The sequence below is a fragment of the Protopterus annectens genome, chromosome 1.part0 (assembly GCF_019279795.1).
Source record: "Protopterus annectens isolate FY-2018-M chromosome 1.part0, PAN1.0, whole genome shotgun sequence".
Taxonomy (NCBI): Eukaryota; Metazoa; Chordata; order Ceratodontiformes; family Protopteridae; genus Protopterus; species Protopterus annectens.
Window position 1 is genome coordinate 449,757,414 of NC_056725.1, and position 18,448 is coordinate 449,775,861.

An 18,448-nucleotide genomic window follows, 5' to 3' on the forward strand; every position below is an offset into this window, starting at 1 on the left:
TAAACATAGTAAGGCCTTATGAAGTTTAATTCTGCTGACTGCCAAAAAAGCAATTACTAGAAAATGGAAATCAAAGTCTAAACCAACTGTATTTGAATTTTGTATTGCATATGATAAAAGAGATAAAAGAATGGGAAGAATGATCTATAGAAAAGGAAACAAGCAAATCACATATAAATAAATGGAATGTTTGGGAACAATATGTGCAGAATAACAGGGGGACAGGAGGAGTAAGGATTAAGGAAAGGCAGAAATTCAGCAATTTATGTAACATTGGACTGACAACAGTTACAAAGCCGGAAATATATGGAGTGTATAATGTAAGTAAATGGAAAAAATGTTACTGTGGTTTGTTTTCTTTTCTGCTAATGTACGTTTATCCATGTCTTAAGTGATAATTTAATAAATGTGTTAACAAAAAAACTGCTCCTCCAGAAAAAAAAAACTGACGTATGCCAGATAAAGTTGTTTAAATTTTCATTTAATTCTTTTGCAGAGTCAAATGGCAGTTTAACAAAAAAGAAAATGGCTGTCTAGCTTAAGCAGTGTAGTCATTTTCAATGAAGATACTCTGACCCTGCAGAATTCATTCTTTCAGATCAAATATTTCCATTCTAATAAAAGAGGAGAAGAAAGAACAGTTGTGTAAAATCTTAACATAACAGCAGATGTCCTTTCCTTCACTGTTGCAGTATTCTTCACCAGTGGGATTCCCTACCATGGGTAGCCTGATTTCCAGCCAGTATACCAAAGCCTACTGTTGCTTTAAGGTACACAGATCATTACACGTATGCTCCTCGCGTACCATAGGGTATAAAAGTGACGTCTGGACATACCAACCTCAGAAATGATTGCCCATCAGGAACACCAGTCCAAGGAAACCCAGGAGAAACCAGTACATCCAGGAATGAAAAGGACTAGGGGGAAGGAGGGAGGGAGGGAGAGAATACTGCAATAGTGAAGGAAAGGACATCTACTGTTATGGTAAGATTTTTACACAACTGTACTATGTCCTTCCTACAACTATATGCAATTACTGTTAGCAGTATTCTTCACTTATGGGAGAGTGTCAAAGCTCAAGAAGAAACTTGGGAGGAGAAAGACGCAATAGAGCCCTCTAAGAAGCCATGAAGTACGGCCCTAGCAAAACAATCTCTAGCTCTGGAGACACCACCAACTTGTAGTGCTGGTAAAAGTATGCACAGAAGTCCAGGTAGATGCTTCAAGAATAGAATTAGTATCCAACCCCTTGAAAAAAGCACCAAAAGAAGCCACAGCTGTAGCAGTATAAGCCTTTACAGAAGAAGGAAGGGTCTTACCATGAAAAGTATAACAAAAAGAAATAGCCTTTGAAATCCAAGAAGAAATAGTTTCCTTGGATACAGCTAAACCTAGAGACCTAAGATGAAAAGAAACAAACAACTGATCAAATTTTCTAATAGACTTGGTCTTATCCAAATAAAATCTGAGTTGTCTATGCACATCCAAAGTATATAGCACCCTCTCACTGTCAGATTGCGGAGAGGGGAAAACGCAAGCAAATGAACAGACTAAGTGACAACTCATTAACCACTTTGGGTATAAAAGCAGGATTAGTAATACAAGGACACACTATCTTTATGAAATACTAGAAAAGGAGGACAAGGCATAAGGGCTTGAAGCTCAGACACATGTCTGGCAGAAGTAAAAGCCAACAAAATAACTGTCTTTCCAAGAACAATGTTGCAAGGATGCTGAAGCAGCAAGCTCAAAGGGAGCCTGAGTCAACTTCTCCAAAACAAAATTAAGATCCCAGGGAAGAGGAACAGTCTTCCTGGGGGGGGGTCTCATACGAAAGACGCCTTTACGAAATTGCTTAGCCTCAAATCTAGAAGATAAAGGCGGACAGGCAGAGACAGCTGGTAAGTGGGCCTTAACAGCAGAATAGGCCAAACCAGCACTGAGCAACTCACACAAATAAGAGAGAACCAAAGGAACATCCACACTAAGTAGGTCCAGGTTACAAGAGAGACACCAAACAGAAAATCTCTTCCATGTGGATAAGTAGGATTTCCTAGTAGTGGACTTCCTGGCCTCCTGCAGAACCCTCAGCATGTCCTCAGAAAAAAAAAAGTATCTATGTGGAATCAAAATCCTATCACTAACAGGGTTAGTTGAGAACTGGACAGATGGGGATGGATGAGAAACCCCTTGTCTTGTGTGAGTAGATCCACCCTGTGAGGCAACATGTGATGACTGACCATGGCAAAATGCAGAAGATGGAACCAATGCTGTTGTGGACAAAAAGGAGTCACCAGCAAGATTTTGGGAGCATCCTGTTGAATTTTGAACAGGACTTTTGGAATGAGAGGAAGGGGAGGAAATGCATAAATAAACATCCCCTTCCAAGAAAAAGAGAGGGTTCCCATCTTCCACATAGAGGACCTAGAGCTCTGGCACAAAATAGAGGAACTTGACAGGCCCTGAAGAAAAAAAGAGGATGAAAAGCTTGAACAGCCAGCAGATGATCTCTCATCTCTTTCACACTGATGTCCTCCTTCTGCTGAGGAGGCGACCACACTCCCTGTACCTTTTGAGAGGCAAAAGCTGCTCCTCATCCCACGTCTGAAGTCTCTGTGAACAATTCCTGAGAGGGAAGAGGGGGATGAAAAGGAAACCCTGGATTTAGAGACAACTGCTGAATCCACCAGTGCAGTTCCGTCTTCAGACAAGGAAGAAGAGGAACTACAAAATCTACAGGATGTGCAAGTTCAAGCCACACTGTCTTCAGAATCCACTAAAACTTTCTCATGTGGAGTTTAGCCACAAGGAACATAGGAATGGTGGATGCCATGAAACCCACAGCCCTCAGAAACTCCCTGGCTGTAAAGGGGTCACAGGAAGAAGACTTTGAAAGAAGGAAATGAGTCAAGACCTTTAGAGGAGGCAGGGATGCCAGAGTGGGCACTATCTGAATCCTGCAACCCGGAAAGACATTATCCTGAGAAGGAATGAGAGAAAACTTTTTGAAGTTTATTGTAAACCCCAGGCTCTGAAGAAGGGAAATGGCAAAACGAAGATTTTGCAGCAAGATCTCTGGCAGAGATGCCTGAATCATCGGTCATCCAAGTAAGGAAATATATGGATTCTCTAATCCCTACAAAAAGCAATCATAGGAGTGTGGCATTTTGTGAATACCCTTGGGGCAGTAGAAATGCCAAAGGGTAAAGCAGATAAATATAAATGCCAGGAGGCAACACAGAAGAGCAAAAACATCCTGAAAAGGGGATAGATCAGAATATGGAAACAAGCATCCTTGAGATACAGAGACACCATATAAGCCTGAGGTAGCAAAAGAAAAAAAAGTGTCTGAAGGGACAGCATTCAAAAGAGGACACCTTCAGTAAAGTACTTTGATGAGACAGGTGTAGAATTGGTCTCCAAGTACCCTCTTTTCTGGGCACTAGAAACAATCTGGAGCAAAAACCCCTCCCCCCTTGGGACACAGGTATGTCTTGAACAGTACCCTGTGTTAAAAATCTCGAAGAACCTCCTGGGAAAAAAGGAAGTTTTTCCTGAGGAGAATGAGGAATTCCCATAAAAGGAAGATGGGATTTTCACAGCTTGAATACCCCTGGCAAATAATGTAAAAAACCCAAGAATCCTGAGTAATTTGAAGCCAAACAGCAAGAGAAAGAGGAATGAGGATGGGAATAGACGGATAGTCACACAGCACCTGGTTTATCAGGAAAGGAAGACTTCTGAGACTCTGAAGTCTGACTAGCCTTAGTAGGAGGAGCCCGCTTGCCACTATTTTTGCCCTTATTAGGAGGATGAGGTTGCCTATGAACAACGTCTGACTTATTAGGGTAGCTTCTTTGAAATGTAGGCACAAGAGAGATAAACATGTTTGAATTCCTGTAAGGCCTTCCCCTTATCCTGAACTTAAACAAACCAGCAGCTGCTTCCCCAAATAAATATCAAGAGAAGCATCCATCAAATTAGCCTTGATATCATCAGGTAAAGGCTGACGCTTAAGCCAAGAATACCTCCTCATCAATTAATCAAAAACAGCAGCCCTAGAAGAGGCATCTGCTGCATCATAACTACACTTGACAGAATGAGAAACCACTTGAGAGAAAGTCCTTAGCAAAGAAAGAGCAAAAGTCTTACTCTCAGAGTCCAGGAGATCAGAAATAAGCTGACAAGGCTGAGAAAGAAGAGCCAGCTCATACCTGAACATACAAGTCTGATAATTAATACCCCTAAACACCAGGGTAGCTGAGGTGCAAACAATCTTACCTAGCCTTTCCATAGTTCTACTGTCTTTATCAGAAGGCAGTAACTTAGGCGAAGGAAGCAAATGAAAGGGTCTGTCAGAAGCCACAGACACCACTGAGGGATAAGCAGCAGGACACTTATACAAAAAGTTACAGTCCTCAGGCACCCTACAAAACTTATCAGGCTTCTTGCCAGCAGGGGCCAGAGAATCAGGAGCTTTAGAGGCATTTGAAGAAGCATCTTACAAAGCAGCCAAAAAGTACAGTTTTGTACCTACCATAAATGTAGATGTCCGATAGATATGCAACTGCAGTCATAACATATGGGTTGTCCTGCCTCAGGCAGCCCTCGGTCGGCCGAATTCCAAAGTCTGGGTCTGGCATCGGCTGGTGTCGCCTCCTCTCCGACGGCACAACGGCTGGAGTATAAAGGCATCGGCCGACGCCATCTTCTTCAGTGTTTCTTGCCCCAGATGTCAGGTGCCCACTTAGGAAGGCTAAATTTTGTAAATGGATAAAAAGTAATCCCAAGCATGCACAACAGTAATAAACAGATACACCATAGGAGATACCCCCAACTGAAGGGAAGAGGGGTAGTGACCCAAAAAGAAGGATACAGAGGGGTAGGAGGGTGGGAAAATCCGACTGCAGTTGCATATCTATCGGACATCTACATTTATGGTAGGTACAAAACTGTACTATGTCCTTCAAGAATGCAACTGCAGTCATAACATATGGGTTGAATACCATAGCCAAGCTGGGGGTGGAAGGAACTATGATAAGGATGGTGTAGCTATAATCCCCTGCAGGACTGCCGAAGCAAAGCCTGCTCGGGATCTGGAGTATAATGGCAGGTGGTAGTGCTTGGTAAATGTATGCACGGAGCTCCATGTAGCAGTCTCTAAAATGTCCTTTGTTGCCACTCCTCTTAGGAAAGCTGTGGAAGTGGCTATAGCTCTGGTGGAGTGTGGCCTAATATTGACTGGCACACCTTTTCCATGAAAAGAATAGCAAAATCTGATGCAATGTCCAATCCATTTTGAAATTGTTTGTTTGGAGATTGCCTTTCCCTGTACTCCAGCAGCATAAGCTACAAACAGCTGGTCAGACTTTCTGGTGGTCTTAGTTCTGTCCAAGTAATAGCGTAGTTGTCTGTGTATATCCAAAGTATGCAGTAGTTTTTCCCCCCTATTTTGAGGATTGGGGAAGAATGTAGGCATATGAATAGCTTGATTTAGAGACACCCTGGAAAGAACTTTTGGCATGAATGTAGGATTGGTTCTTAGGGAGACTCTGTCTTGATGAAAAATGAGGAAGGGGGGCACTGCCATCAGTGCCTGTATCTCCGAAACTCTTCTTGCAGAAGTGACTGCCAATAAGAAGGCCGTCTTCCATGAAAGAAATTGCATTTCTGAGGATGCTGCTGGCTCAAAGGGAGGAAGAGTTAGTTTTTCCAACACGTAGTTGGGGCCCCATGCAGGTACTGGCTGTTTTCTGGGAGGTTTGATATTATTTATCCCTCTTAAAAACTGTCTTAGCAGAGGATGCGAAAACACTGGAGGGTCACAGTTGTATTTTGCTGAGATTGCTGAGGCATGAATCTTTATTGAGGAGTATGAGAGTCCAGTATGAAACAGTTCTGCCAAGTATTCCAATATCTGAGGAATACTCAGTAGTTCTGTGTCCTGACCCTTTTTGGCATTCCAGATGCTGAATCTTTTCCACTTGGCTGAATAGGTTTTTCTGGTGGAAGGTCTGCGTGCTTCCAGCAAGATCTCTTGAAGAGATTTGGAAAGAGAGTTAGGTGTTGAAGTCATGGAAGTCTCCAGGCTGTCAGATGCAATGTTTTCAGGTCTTGACGTACAGTCCTGTAATTGTGTTGTGTTAGGAGCAGGGGCCATAGGATCAGAGGCCATGGTTTGGTCCGAGTTATGGTCAATAGCAGTGGGTACCAGTGCTGCCTTGGCCAGTCTGGCGCTATTAAGATGCCTGTTGGTTGTTCTGCCTTTATTTTCAGTATCACCTTGGTCAGCAGAGGCAGAGGAGGGAATGCATACATTTTTAGAGAATTCCAGCTGAAGGAGACAGCATCCATTTTCCAAGCTAGAGGGTGATGAGTCCTTGTGCAGAACTTTTCCAGGTGATGATTTAGGTGGGAAGCAAAAAGATCTACGTCCGGTATTCCCCATGTCCTTGTCAGTTGAGAGAAAATGTGAGGGTGCAACATCCATTCGTGTGGATCCATGAAGTTTCTGCTCAGGTTGTCCGCCAGTACATTGTCCTTGCCTGGTACAAACTGGGATTGTAAGTGTATCTTCAGGCTCAGGGATTTTTCCCAGAGAAGCATTGTTAGTCTGCAGAGGGGATAAGAATGAGTGCCTCCCTGCTTGTTTATGTACCACATGACAGTGGTGTTGTCTGTCCTTATTAGCAAATGTCCTTCTTGTAGTGATTTTTCGAAAGTCTCAATGGCATGTATCACTGCCAGCATCTCCTTTTGGTTTATGTGCAGATGCCTTTCCTTTGGCGTCCATAGACCTTGAATGCATCTGCCCTCCATGTGCGCCCCCCATCCATGGTCTGAGGTGTCTGTTGTGATCATTTGGCCTGCTTGAGGTCTGTTGAAAGACATGCCTTTGTTTAATTGACTGGCTTGAGCCCACCATAGAAATTCATTCTGCAGGCATGGAATAAGTGGGATTATGTCCTCTAGGCTGCTGCTGTGTTGAGACCATAAGTTTTTTAAATAACATTGCAGCTTTCTCGTATGAAGTCTTGCCAAAGGTATCAGAAGAATACAAGATGCCATGAAACCCAGGGCCTGCAGGATTTTCCTTGCAGTCAGCTGGGAAAGCCTTGCTAGGCATTTGAAGTATTCTGGTAAATGCTGCTGTTTTTCCTCTGTGAGGTAGGCCCATTTGTGTTTCCGTGTCCAGTTTGGCTCCTAGGAATGTAATCTGTTGGGATGGTAGTAATTTTGGCTTTTGAATGTTGACTGTGTATCCCAAGGCCTGCAGTAGATGCATGACATAGTCCAAATTCCCTTTTAAGGTTTGTTTGTTGTCTGCTTGTATGAGGCAGTCGTCCAAGTAGGGGTATATTTGAATCCCCTGTTGTCTGCAGTGTGCCACTACTGATGCCAGGCATTTCGTGAACACTCTGGGCGCAGTAGACAAGCCAAACGGCAATGCTGAGAATTGATAATGCTCTGTTCCTGCAAGAAATCTGAGGTATCTTCTGCAGCTTTGTCTGATTGGGACATGCAGGTATGCCTCCTTGAGGTCCAGAGAGACCAGCCAAGACCCCTTGCCCAGCATGGGAAGAAGCTGCTGCAACGTCAGCATTTTGAACTTTGGCACAATGAGGAAAGTGTTTAGATTTGACAAGTCCAGTATGGGTCTCCGTTTGTTTTCTTTTCTTGGGACAAGGAACAGTCTTGAATAAAATCCCTGGCCTTGCTCCTGAGGAGGAACCCTTTCTATTGCTTTTATACTTAATAGCTTGGAAACTTGAGAGAGTGCCTCTGCCCTTTGATGATGTGGCAGGTTTGGCATGCATTGTCTTATTGGTAATGTGTGGAAGTGGAATCTGTAGCCTTTGTTTATCAAATCCAGAATCCAATTGTCTTTGGTTAAGATATGCCAGTTTTGTGAGAATAAGGCTAATTTTCCGCCCAAAGGTGCTTCTCTTTGAACCTTTGTAGGCGGTACGAAAGTGAAGTCATTGTGATTGTCCCTGTGATGCAGCTGAACTGTCTGCGCCACTTCTTTGATTTGGAGGTTGCCATTGGCGGCCCCTGTAAGATCCTCGGTGTTGTCCTCTACCCCTGGCTCGTCTGCTTTTTCCCCTTTGAAACTTGTCAGAGCCGGGGAAGGACCAATTCATTGAGGGCCAGTTTCTGCTGAATCTGGGTGGCTGAACCTGAAGGAAATCCTTTACTGTCTGTACTGACTTTGCTTTTTCTCTATGGATTTCAATACATCTTGTGCAGTAGCACCAAAAAGCTTTTGTTTCTCCAAAGGTGCATCCAGTAACTTTACTTTAACATGGTCAGGCAAAGATTGATCCTTCAACCAAGCATGTCTACGTATTACAGCCCCAGTCATAGCTGCCCTACATGAAGCTTCCAGTGCATCATAACCACACTGCAGAAAATGGTTATTAACCTGCTGAGTGCTATGTATATGATCCTGCAGTGCCTTTTTATCAATAGGCTCAGAGGAGGCTACCTTTTTCTGTAAATCATCCAGGAGAAAATCTTGGTACTGAAACATGTGAAAGAGGCAGTTAAGAGACCTCATGGCTACGGTAGTAGAGGTGTATACTTTTTTACCCCATCTCTCCAGGGCCCTTGCTTCTCTGTCAGCTGGCAGTGGGTTTTTGGCAGAGGAGGAAGCCACTCCCTTGGGGCCCTGTGAAATAGTTTCTAGATCCACAGAGTGGGCCTTAAAAAGGTGCTTGTGAGTGTCAGGGACCCTATAATATCTGTCCGGCTTGACAGGAGCAGGAGGAAGAGAGTCAGGGTTGGCACTGGAGTCAGAGAAAACATCATCCAAAACATCCATAACTGGAGGGATAGCCAGAGGTCTGTGCTGGGGGAGCTTGAGGAAAGTAGGAAGCCTTTTCCTGGAGTCAGAGAATTCCTGACCCTGCCATTGGAAATGTTCCCTCATGGAATGTAGAACTTCCCCAAATGAGAAATCCTCTGGAGGGGAGGCAGAGGGAATAGATTCCTCAGCATCAGAGTCCTCGTAGGCCTGGAAGGGTTCTTCTTGAGTGTCAGAGTGCTCAGAATCCCCAGAGGCTTCATCCGAGGAGAGGTCGTCCGCCTGCTCAGTTCTAGGTCTTTTCTCTGCAGGTGGCTGAGAACCCCTGTCCGGAAGAGGCTGAGACCCCCTGATAAGGGAAATAAGATCTGCAGCAAGAGACATGATCTGCTTATCAGAGGAAGGGGCCTAGGCAGGTTTAGGATGGGCCTTGGCCTGACTGGTGGCCTTAGCACGTGCAAAGGCCTTGATGGACATGGAAACAGGAGGCCTAGCAGCCCCACGTGCAGGCATTACCTTGTCCACGGGGATGGTGTTGGGTAGATCCAAAACCTCGGATTCCGGAGGAAAATCAACAACCGGCACCGGAGAGGTCTCCGAGACCGAAGGTCGTGTTAGCGGTGTGTCGTCGGCCTGGAGCGGTAGATTTACCACTTCCGAAAGAGCCGGAGCGCTAGTAGAGGGTTTAGGAGAAACATCGGTAGTGGACGCGGGCCGAGGATGTCGGTCCCGGTCCTTGCGTTTTTTAGCAGATTGGGTAGTCGGCTGATCCGACGGCATGATATACGCAAAAGATTCACCAAAGTCCTCGGCGAATTCTGTCCGGCGCCTGAGAGTGCGCTTATTAAAGCAGGCACAGGCAGCACAGGCCGAGACGTCGTGGTCTGGGTCCAGGCAGGGAAGGCAGAGAGAATGGAAGTCCTTATGAGGTATTTGTTTACCACAAGACAAACAATTATTAACTTTCTCAATTTGTTCTGACATCGGCTGAGGCAAGAATAAATGTTCCCCAACGGGGTACTTAGCTTTTAGATGACTTCGGTACTGAAAACACAGGAGCTGACCGACCGGCACTTGCGAACTGCTTCTGCTTCGGGCACCGCGCGGCAAGAAAGACTGAAGAAGATGGCGTTGGCCAATGCCTTTATACTCCAGCCGTTGTGACGTCGGAGAGGAGGCGACATCAGCCGACGCTGGACCCAGACTTTGTAATTCGGCCGACCGAGGGCTGCCTGAGGCAGGACAACCCATATGTTATGACTGCAGTTGCATTCTTGAAGGACATCAGGAGAAATAGCAGAAAGTTTCAGGGATTCCATTTGCACCAACTCATAGTAACTCTTATGGATATCAGAGACCTGAGCAAAATCCCTTTTAAAACAATCCATCATCCTGGAGATTGTTTCACCAAAGGAAATTTTTTCAAAGGGAGTATCAGGACTATTAGACTCCTCTTCCTCTGACCCACAGTCCAAAGGAGAAGAAATTTGGGAGGAGTAAGCAAGGGATTCCTCATCAGAATCCAGCTCCTCCTCAGAGGAATCCTGCTCCCTGGCCTTTTAAAGAGAGTAAAGAACTAAGGAGGAGCTGGAACAGTAACCCCCTGAGGAGGTTTTAATGCTACTAAAGCATTTGGCAAACCCTGAGTAAAGGCCTGCCACTCACTCTGTGGATTCCTAGGAGCTGGAGAAACATGTTTGGTCTTTTGTTTCTTCGTTAAAGGAACATCTGCCCTATAAAAAGTACAGTTTTGTACCTACCATAAATGTAGATGTCCGATAGGTATGCATCTGCAGTCATCACATATGGGTTTGTCCTGCCTCAGGCAGCCCTTCGGTCGGCCGGATTCCAAAGTCTGGGTCTGGCCTCGGCTGATGTCGCACTTTCCCTAACGTCAGAGCGTCTGGGGTATAAAAGCATCAGCCGACGCCATCTTCCTCAGTTTTTCTTGCCCCAGATGCCAGGTGCCCTCTAGGAAGGCTAAATTTGGAGTAATGCAATAAAATTCCAAACATTTGCAAAAATATATATATATCTATATATACATATATATATATACAAACAAATACACCATAATAGATTCCCCCAGCTAGCTAATAGAGGGGTAAGCACCCTAGGAATACCACAGAGGGGAAGGAGGGAGGGTAAACCTGACTGCAGATGCATACCTATCGGACATCTACATTTATGGTAGGTACAAAACTGTACTATGTCCTTCAAGGATGCATCTGCAGTCATCACATATGGGTAGAATACCATAGCCAATCTGGGGGTGGAGGTACTAAGTAAAAGATGGTGTAGTTAAGATACCCTGCAGGACTGCCGTAGCAAAACCTGCTCTGGATCTGGAGTATAAAGGTAAATTGTAATGCTTGGCAAATGTATGCACGGAGCTCCATGTAGCAGCTTCTAAAATGTCTTTGGTAGTCACCCCTCTTAGGAAGGCAGTGGTGGTGGCTGTGGCTCTCGTGGAATGAGGTCTAATGTTAGCTGGCACAGTTTTTCCATGAAAGGAGTAACAAAAATGAATGCAATTTCCTATCCATTTTGAAATTGTCTGTTTGGAAATTGCTTTTCCTTGTACGCCAGCAGCATATGCTACAAACTGGTCAGTCTTTCTGTAACTTTTAGTTCTGTCCAAGTAGTAGCGCAGTTGTCTGTGTATGTCCAGGGTGTGCAGAAGTCTCTCCCCTTTATTTTGTGGTTGTGGGAAGAATGTAGGCAAGTGAATAGCTTGGTTCAAAGATACCCTGGATACCACCTTTGGCATGAATGTAGGATTGGTCCTCAAAGAAACTCTGTCCTGATGAAAGATAAGAAATGGCTGCACTGCCATTAAAGCTTGTAGCTCAGATACTCTTCTTGCTGAGGTTATGGCCAGAAGGAAGGCAGTTTTCCAAGACAAAAACTGTAGATCTGCCAATGCTGCTGGCTCAAAGGGAGGAAGTGTTAGTTTTTCCAACACGAAATTCAGGTCCCAAGTAGGTAGAGGAGGTTTCCTTGGAGGATTAATGTTTTTGATTCCTCTTAGAAATTGTCTTAGGAGAGGATGAGAGAAGACAGGTGGGTTAACATTGTATTCTGCTGAGATTGCTGAGGCGTGTATCTTAATGGAAGAGTAAGACAGGCCATTGTGGAACAATTCTGCCAAATATTCCAGTATATGTGCCATGTTCATCACTGTCACATCTAGGCCCTTTGCTGCGTTCCAGGTGTGAAATCTTTTCCATTTTGCTGAATATGCCTTCCTTGTGGAAGGCCGGCGAGCTTCCATAATAATATCCTTCACTCTCTGGGATAGGTTATCCTGAGGAGGAGTCATGGTATTCTCCAGGCAGTTAGCTGCAAGGTTTTCAGGTTGGAGTGCAGAGTCCTGAAATTGCGCTGCGTCAGTAGGAGTGGCCATAGGGGGACAGGCCATGGTTTCGTCTGACATGCTCTTTAACAGTGGGTACCAGTGCTGTCTTGGCCAGTTTGGAGCTATCAGAATTACTCTGGGCTGGTCTGTCCTGATCTTCAGCAGTACCTTGGTCATTAATGGGAGAGGTGGGAAAGCATACACTGTTAGAGCTTTCCAGCTGAAAGAGAGAGCGTCCACTTTCCATGCTTGTGGGTGGTATGTCCTTGAGCAGAATTTCTTCAGTTGATGATTGAGGGGGGAAGCAAACAGATCTATTTCCGGCCTTCCCCATGATTGTGTGATGAGTAAGAAGATGTCTGGGTGCAGCATCCATTCGTGTGCATCCATGGTAGTTCTGCTTAAGCTGTCTGCCAGTGTATTGTCTTTCCCTGGCACAAATTGGGACTGTAGCTGTATGTTGAGTTTCAAAGCAAGTTCCCATAGATTCATTGTCAGTCTGCAATGAGGGTAGGAATGGGTGCCTCCTTGCTTGTTTATGTACCACATAACTGTGGTGTTGTCTGTCCTTATGAGCAGGTGGCCTTGTTGAAGGAAAGGTTTGAAGGCCTCGATTGCGTGTATCACTGCCAGCATTTCCTTTTGGTTTATGTGCATGCGCAGCTCTCTTTGTGACCATTGCCCTTGGATACATCTGCCCTCCATGTGCGCTCCCCAACCTTGGTCTGAAGCGTCCGTGGTGATGGTTTGGTTGGCTCTTGGTTTGCTGAAGGGCAACCCGCTGTTCGACTGGCAGGCTTGAGCCCACCACAGAAATTCCTTTTGAAGGCAAGGAATGAGTGGGATCAGAGCTTCTAAGCTGTGACTGTGCTGTGTCCATAAACTTCTTAGGTACCATTGTAATTTTCTCATATGCAGTCTTGCTTGCGGAATCAGAAGAATGCAAGATGCCATGTAACCCAGGGCCTGCAGGATTTTCCTTGCAGTCAGATGAGTTTGTCTTGCCAGATTCTGGAAGTAAACTGGTAGTTGTTTTTGTTTTTCTTCTGTGAGAAAGGTCATTTGGGTGGTTGTGTCTAGATCCGCACCCAGAAAAGTTATTCTTTGGGATGGAACCAGTCCTGATTTGTGGATGTTGACTGTATATCCCAAGGTGGATGGCATAGTCCAAGTCCTTTAACAAAGTTTGCTTGCTGTCCGCTTGTATAAGGCAGTCGTCCAGGTAAGGGTATATTTGTATCCCCTGGAGTCTGCAGTGCGCAATTACTGATGCCAGGCATTTTGTGAATACTCTGGGCGCAGTAGATAAGCCAAAGGGTAATGCTGAGAATTGATAATGCTCTGACCCTGCAAGAAATCTGAGGTGTCTTCTGCAGCTTTGTCGAATAGGGACATGCAGGTATGCCTCCTTGAGGTCTAGAGTCACCAGCCAAGACCCCTTGCCCAGCATGGGAAGGAGTTGCTGTAGAGTCAGCATTTTGAATTTTGGCACAATGAGGTAAGTATTCAGTGCGGACAAGTCGAGAATAGGCCTCCATTGATTTTCTTTTCTTGGAACAAGGAATAATCTGGAGTAAAATCCCTGGCCTTGTTCTGAAAGAGGTACCTTTTCTATGGCTTTCATTTGCATTAAGTTGGTAATTTGCTTCAAAGCCTCTGCCCTCTGATTTGGTGGCAGGTCTGGCATGCCTTTTCTTTTTGGCAATGGGTGGAAGTGGAACCTGTATCCTTTGTCTATTATTTGCAGTGTCCATGTGTCCCTTGTAATGCTGTGCCAATTTTTTGAGAATAAAGAAAGTTTTCCGCCCAAAGGTGCTTCTAATTGAGCCCTGGTCATGGGAGTCAAAATAAAGTCATTGAGTCTGTCCTGGTGTAGCAGTTGTAGTTCCTGCACTACCTCTCTGGTTGGGAGGCTGCCACTGACGGCCTCTGTAGGAGCCTCTAGCTTGCCCTCTACCTCTGGCATGCCTATTCCTGCCTCTTTGAGATCTGTCTGAGTCCGGAAAGGACCAATTCTTAGTAGGCCAATTTCTGCTGAATCTCGGTGGTTGGACTTGCAGGAAGTCTTTAACTGTCTGCACAGATTTTGCCTTTTCTTCAAATTTCTTTAAAACCTCTTGAGCCGTGGAACCAAATAATTTTTGCTTTTCCATAGGAGCATCCAAATGCTTAGCTTTAACATGGTCTGGCAGAGATTGTTCCTTCAGCCAGGCATGCCTACGTATAACTGCACCTGTCATAGCTGATCTACATGAAGCTTCCAATGCATCATAACCACACTGCAAGAAATGGTTACTAACCTGCTGGGAGTTATGCACCAGATCCTGAAGGTATTTGCGATCAAGGGGTTCAGAAGAGGACAGTTTCTTATGCAATTCATCTAGTAAATACTCTTGGTACTGTATCATATGAAATTGACAATTTAATGCCCTCATGGAAAGAGTTGCAGAAGTATACACTTTCTTACCCCACCTCTCTAATGCTCTGGACTCCCTTTCAGAGGGTAGAAGATTTTTAGCAGTGGCAGCTGCAACCCCTTTTGGGCCCTGGGAAATAGTTTCTGGATCAGCAGAGTGGGCCTTGTACAGGTGTAGATGTGAGTCCAGGACCCTGTAGTACCTATCAGGTTTGGCAGGAGCCGGAGGGAGAGAGTCAGGGGCAGTACTAACATCAGAGTACACATCATCAATGACATTTAAAACAGGAGGTATAGCTAAGGGCCTATGCTGAGGTAAATGTAAAAAGGTCCTTAATCTCTTTCTGGAATCAGAGAATTCCTGACCCTGCCATTGAAAATGTTCTCTCATAGAGTGTAATGTCTCTCCAAAGGAAAACTCTTCAGGAGGGGAGGCCGAGGGAATAGATTCTAAAGCATCAGAATCCTCGTAGGCCGAATAAGCCTCCTCCTGGTGCTCTGACAGAGCAGAGCCATCGGTGGACTCATCTGAGGACTGGGGATCAGAGGGCTCAACCCTGGGCATTTTGTCTGGAGGTGGTGAGAGCCCCTATCCGGATGAGGTTGGGAACCTCTAATTAATGAAATCAGATCCTCAGCTAGGGTAAGAATCTGAGAGCTAGTAGAAGGTCTCTGAGAGGAAACCTTGGGAGGCATAGCCTTAGTAAGTTTAGCAGCTTTAGCCCTGGAGAAAGCCTTAATGGACATGGAAGCAGGGGGGTCTGGCTGCACCACGTGCAGGAGTAGACTTATCTAAAGGAATGGTGTCGGAAGGTTCCTGGACACCGGTTTCATTAGGTAATTCAATGACCGACTCGGCCGGGGCCTCCGGGGCCGAGGTAGTCGGTTGTGTGGTTTCGGTAATAGGAAGTACCAAGGACTCGGTTTCAGCTGAGACCGAGACACTCGCGGTAGGCCTGACTGTGGTTTCAGCCGAAACCGCGGTCCGCGTGTGTCAGTCCTTGTCCTTCCGTTTTTTAACTAAATGCGAAGTCAGAGTCTCCGACGGCATCTTATAAGCAAAACTAGCCCCAAAAAACTCCTCTGCAAACTCCGACCGATGTCTAAGAGTTCGTCGGTTGAAGGAAGCACAGGCTGAACAGGCCGAGACGTCGTGGTCTGGGCCTAGGCAGGGGAGGCAGTAAGAGTGGAAATCCTTATGAGGTATTTGTTTCCCACAAGTTAAACAATTATTAACTTTATCTGACATCGGCTGAGGCAAGAAAGAGTCCCCAACGGGGTACTTAGCTTTTTCGAAGTCTTCGGTAGCTGAATCACAGGAGCTGGCCGACCGGCACTTGCGAACTGCTTCTGCTTTGGGCACCACGTGGCAAGAAAGACTGAGGAAGATGGCGTCGGCTGATGCTTTTATACCCCAGACGCTCTGACGTCGGGGAAAGTGCGACATCAGCCAAGGCCAGACCCAGACTTTGGAATCCGGCCGACTGAAGGGCTGCCTGAGGCAGGACAACCCATATGTGATGACTGCAGATGCATCCTTGAAGGACATCTTAGAAGGCTCTGACCCAGGATGGAATTCAATAAATGTAGTAGGAACTTCTTCCCTAACTAAAATCTGTGGAGCACCCCTAGACCCCTCAGAAATTATCAACTGTGGATCCCCCTGAACATCTGAAACATTCACCTGCAAAGCCTCATTGGATGTGCTGCAAGCTGGATCCTCGCTGGTCTCCAACTCGTGGCAGTCTTTAGGGAGAATCCATCTCCCACACTGTCATTTACCCTTCCTGGATGACATTAACCCCAAGAAGCAACAAGAAATTCAAGGAAAACAAAACAAAACACCAATGGGGTACTTATCCGCAATGGCTCAGACTTCAGCAAACAAGACATAGGCATTCAACAGGAGAACAAAAATGTGTTCGAACTGGCAGTAAAGGATGTAGGCATTCAGTCCAACATTCAGAGGATGTGTTCAGACGGGAAGCAAAAAAGTTCTGAGTTTGGTATGCCCGGACATCACTTTTATGCCCTGTGCTACGTGAGGAGCACATGTATGATGTTTGGCGTACCTTAAAGCAACAGTAGACTTTGGTACACTGGCCAGATGACAGGCTATCCACGGCAGGGAATCCTATAGGTGAAGAATACTGCAACAAGTGAATGGAAGGACATAACCTAGTTCTGCATGACTGAGGAATTTACAGTCTATGGGCCCTCTTGATATGTCTGTCCTAGTGTAGAATATCCATACATTCAGCAAATGTATCCCTCATAGCCTGTGGTCCCTTTCAATATGTCTCTCCTGGAGTGGAATAGTCATCCCTTCAGCAAATTTAGCCCTCATACATGCAACTCAATCTCTTTTCACGAGGTTTTATGCATCCCAAAGATATTTACATTTTTAATTCCTGCCCTATACTTTTGGGTCTACTAATCAGGGTTCAGTTATACCTAAATGGCCTTCCATTTCAGCTAGCCTGTGATTCATGGAAGACACCGAGTGTTATCCTGTTAATTGGTCTAAATGGTTTAAAAAGTTGACAGTGTTAGACTCAATAAAGCCTACACTAACTGTACACTGTTCTGAGTGAACAGACAACACAGACATAACACATACCTTCTTCCTCCTAACTTAAGCTTTTCTACCAATATTCTTTCAGCTTTAAATATTGACAGGGATTCATAAAAGTTACCACAAAGTGTCGACTACATCTACACTTAATGTAATATTTCGGAGTGGCTAGAAAGCACAAAAGATTTGATGAGAATTTTACTGAATATATATTGTGTATCGTGTACACTTAGTGTAGGCTTTATTGAATCTGGCCCTTAATCTCTTCAATTTTTCTGTCAGCCCTTTAAATATAACAGACCAGGAATGAGGTCATTATTTGTTTAAATTCCACCATGATTTGTTCAGATTTATCCTCCTGGGGAAGCACTGTAGAATTTTTTGTTCTGTTTTTTGTTCTGCAATTATTGTTGGTGTTAAGGGCAAGTCTATCAGGAGATCTCTGTGCTTTAGATGACTGGACCTTCCTGCATAGCAGGACTGATTTAGACAAGTTTGAGACTTTAGAATTCTTTAATGTTTTACTAGGCATATGATCTTTAGTAGAAGAGAGCAAAAGAAAAATGTGTACTACAAAAAAAGGGCAAAAGAGAGTTAGATGTTAACCTAACCTATCTAGAAATCAAGAATACCTTATTACTGATTTAATTAACCTTCGAGACTAAGCTGAGGCTCACATACCTGGAATATTTGATAAGATGCCCATGGAGGCTCCACTGCCCACACTTTATTCCTAGAAGGAATATATAATGTAAATGACAAAAGACAGGTTTCCATGTCTCAGTTTCAAACAGGAGAGTTGGGAATGAAAACAAAAGGATAAGAGAATGGTAATTTATTAGACACATGCTTAGTAGCTCGCCTGCAATGATGTGAGATCTTCTACATCAAACACAGATAAAGTTCAAGTGACCAAAAAATGCATTAACAGTCAGATTTGGGAAAAAGGAAATACAAGAGTTTCAGTACAGGTAGATTAATTTTCACTTTTTTCTGACTTTCACATTTTCTTTTCATCTAAAAGTGCAACATCCAGCATCTTACAAAAGTGCACTTTCACTTGTACATACCATAATATGGTTCAAAGAGTTCACTAGGAGCTGCATAGAAATCTTCCAATTTAAAATCATTGGGGCCCTTCAAAGTCATCCCAAACCCCTTTGCATGCCACTTCCTGCGCCAAAGGACATACTCTGAAAATCCACCAGGCCCTGCACAAACGTCAGCAAAGTACAGCAGTTCTGGATCCCGTTCTTTAAGCAATGGTATCTGTAAAAACAAAATCATTGAAAG

The 18,448-nt window shown here is 44.7% G+C and overlaps 1 protein-coding gene across 1 annotated transcript in view; it reads right to left on the minus strand.

Annotated features, from left to right (window-relative positions):
• CMTR1 (cap methyltransferase 1) overlaps window positions 1-18,448 on the minus strand; it is a 2,799,821-nt gene that overhangs the window by 1,662,932 nt on the left and 1,118,441 nt on the right. The window contains exon 9 of the mRNA XM_044060367.1: window positions 18,226-18,424. Coding sequence (XP_043916302.1) covers window positions 18,226-18,424 — 199 coding nt within the window. The remainder of the gene's footprint in view (window positions 1-18,225; window positions 18,425-18,448) is intronic.